Source organism: Nansenia antarctica (assembly GCF_963989245.1).
Source record: "Nansenia antarctica genome assembly, chromosome: 5".
Taxonomy (NCBI): Eukaryota; Metazoa; Chordata; class Actinopteri; order Argentiniformes; family Microstomatidae; genus Nansenia; species Nansenia antarctica.
The window spans coordinates 2,058,706-2,060,736 of NC_137690.1; the positions used below are offsets into that span (position 1 = coordinate 2,058,706).

The 2,031-nt window shown below is 58.4% G+C and overlaps 1 protein-coding gene across 1 annotated transcript in view; it reads left to right on the plus strand.

Moving 5' to 3' along the window:
* Positions 1-1,377: 1,377 nt before the first annotated feature.
* The window catches only part of LOC308159145 (glutamate receptor ionotropic, NMDA 1-like), a gene marked incomplete at both ends in the record, with an annotated part of 26,463 nt that continues 25,809 nt past the window's right edge, over positions 1,378-2,031 (plus strand). The window contains 2 exons of the mRNA XM_080532897.1: positions 1,378-1,626; positions 1,826-1,859. Of these exons, the coding sequence (XP_080389023.1) occupies positions 1,378-1,626; positions 1,826-1,859 (283 nt within the window). The remainder of the gene's footprint in view (positions 1,627-1,825; positions 1,860-2,031) is intronic.

Here is a 2,031-nt window from a genome sequence, read left to right on the forward strand (position 1 = left end):
CGTGTTCAGACCAAGCCTCTCTCTCTCCTCCGCCCATCAGGGGACATCATCCCTGGCTCACTTCTACATGTTTCCTCGCGTTAATCCAAATATTGCGACTAGACCCGCTGGAGCGGAAAGCTGAAGCGACATCAAGCGGAATGAGTGGAGGGGGGGAGGAGGGGAGGAGGAGGGGAGGAGGGGGGGAGGAGGAGGAGGAGGGGGAGGAGGAGGAGGAGGGGGGGAGGGGAGGAGGAGGGGGGGAGGAGGAGGGGAGGAGGAGGAGGGGAGGAGGAGGGGAGGAGAATGGGAGGAGGAGGGGAGGAGGGGGAGGGGAGGAGGAGGAGGAGGGGGGAGGAGGGGGGGAGGGGAGGAGGAGGAGGGGGGGAGGAGGAGGGGAGGAGGAGGAGGGGGGGAGGAGGGGGGAGGGGAGGAGGAGGAGGGAGGGGGGGAGGAGGGGGAGGGGAGGAGGAGGAGGGGAGGAGGAGGGGGAGGAGGGAGGAGGGGAGAGGAGGGGGAGAGGAGGGGAGGAGGAGGAGGAGGTGGGGGAGGAGAGGGGAGGGGGAGGAGGGGGGAGGAGGGGGGGAGGGGAGGAGGAGGAAGGGGAGGAGGAGGGGGAGGGGAGGAGGAGGGGAGGGAGGAGGAGGGGAGGAGGGAGGAGGAGGAGGGGGGGAGGGGAGGAGGAGGGGAGGAGGGAGGAGGGAGGAGGAGGGGAGGAGAGGAGAGGAGGAGGAGGAGGAGGAGGAGGGGGGGGGCTTTTGCGCGCTTCGCTGCGCGGGCACGGGGTTTCAGGACCAAGGACAGCCGCTCAGGTCAGTGGAAACGGGGACCGGAGAGTCCAGACAAGGACGAGACGAGCTGCGCTCAACACCCGGGAGAGCAACAGGATTTCAGCCTTTTATCCACAAGGGAGCGAATGTTTTTTATTTTTTTTCAAACGAAGGATAATATAGCCCAATAACAGCACATGCTGTTTCAGAGATCATTTGAGACGACCACAACTCAAAAAAAGACGATGCACATTCCGCAACACGGCGTGATTACGTTGATGTGATTACATTACTATCGTATTACATTACTATCGTATCACATTACTATCGTATTACATTACTATCGTATTATATATCACATTGCTATCGTATTATATCACTACTGCTACCGCCTGCTGCTGTCACCACCGCCAGAGTGGCCGGGACTTGCTCCCCCGGGGGGACGGCGGTTACCGGAGACGTCTAGAGGCTACTTGTTGGTTTCTCCTTCTTCTTCTTCCTTCTTCTTCTTCTCTGCTGTCACCGGCAGCAGGGTCTCCTCCCGGTGTCTCCCGGTGTCTCCCGCCTGGGTCCAGCTGACCTCCTCCTCCTCCCCCTCCTCCTCCTCCTCCCTCTCCTCCATGTCACCATGCGTCTGGCCCTGCTCGCCGTGTTCATCTCCTGCTCCTGCGCTCGGATCGGCTGCGAGCCGAAGACGGTGAACATCGGCGCGGTGCTGAGCCAGAAGCGGTACGAGCAGGTGTTCAAGGACGCCGTGAGCCAGGCCAACGCCGTGTACGGCCGGGACAGGTTCAGGATGAACGCCATCTCGGTCACGCACAAGCCCAACGCCATCCAGATGGCCCTGTCCGTCTGCGAGGACCTCATCTCCAACCAGGTGGTGTTGTTGTTGTTGTTGTTGTTGTTGTTGTTGTTGTTGTTGTTGTTTTCTGTTCTAGAACCTCTATAATGTGTTATCTCTTCCTGCATGATTGTAAAGCGTCCTTGGGTTTTATGAAATTCTCTATAAATATGAATATGATTATTATGATTATGATTATGATTATATTCTAGAACCTCTTTGTATTCTGTTCTAGAACCTAGACTCTTCGTTCATATTCATAGCGGAGTGTTTTCACAACATTACCTCCGTGGGAGAAGGGGGAGAGAGGGAGGGAGGGAGGGGAGGAGGGGGGAGAGTGGAGGAGGACCGCTATGTTTTGATTCTGGTGTTTACTACCCAGTCCTAGACACCAAGGTGGAGGGAGGGAGGAGGGAGGAGGGGGGAGGGGGGAGATAGGAG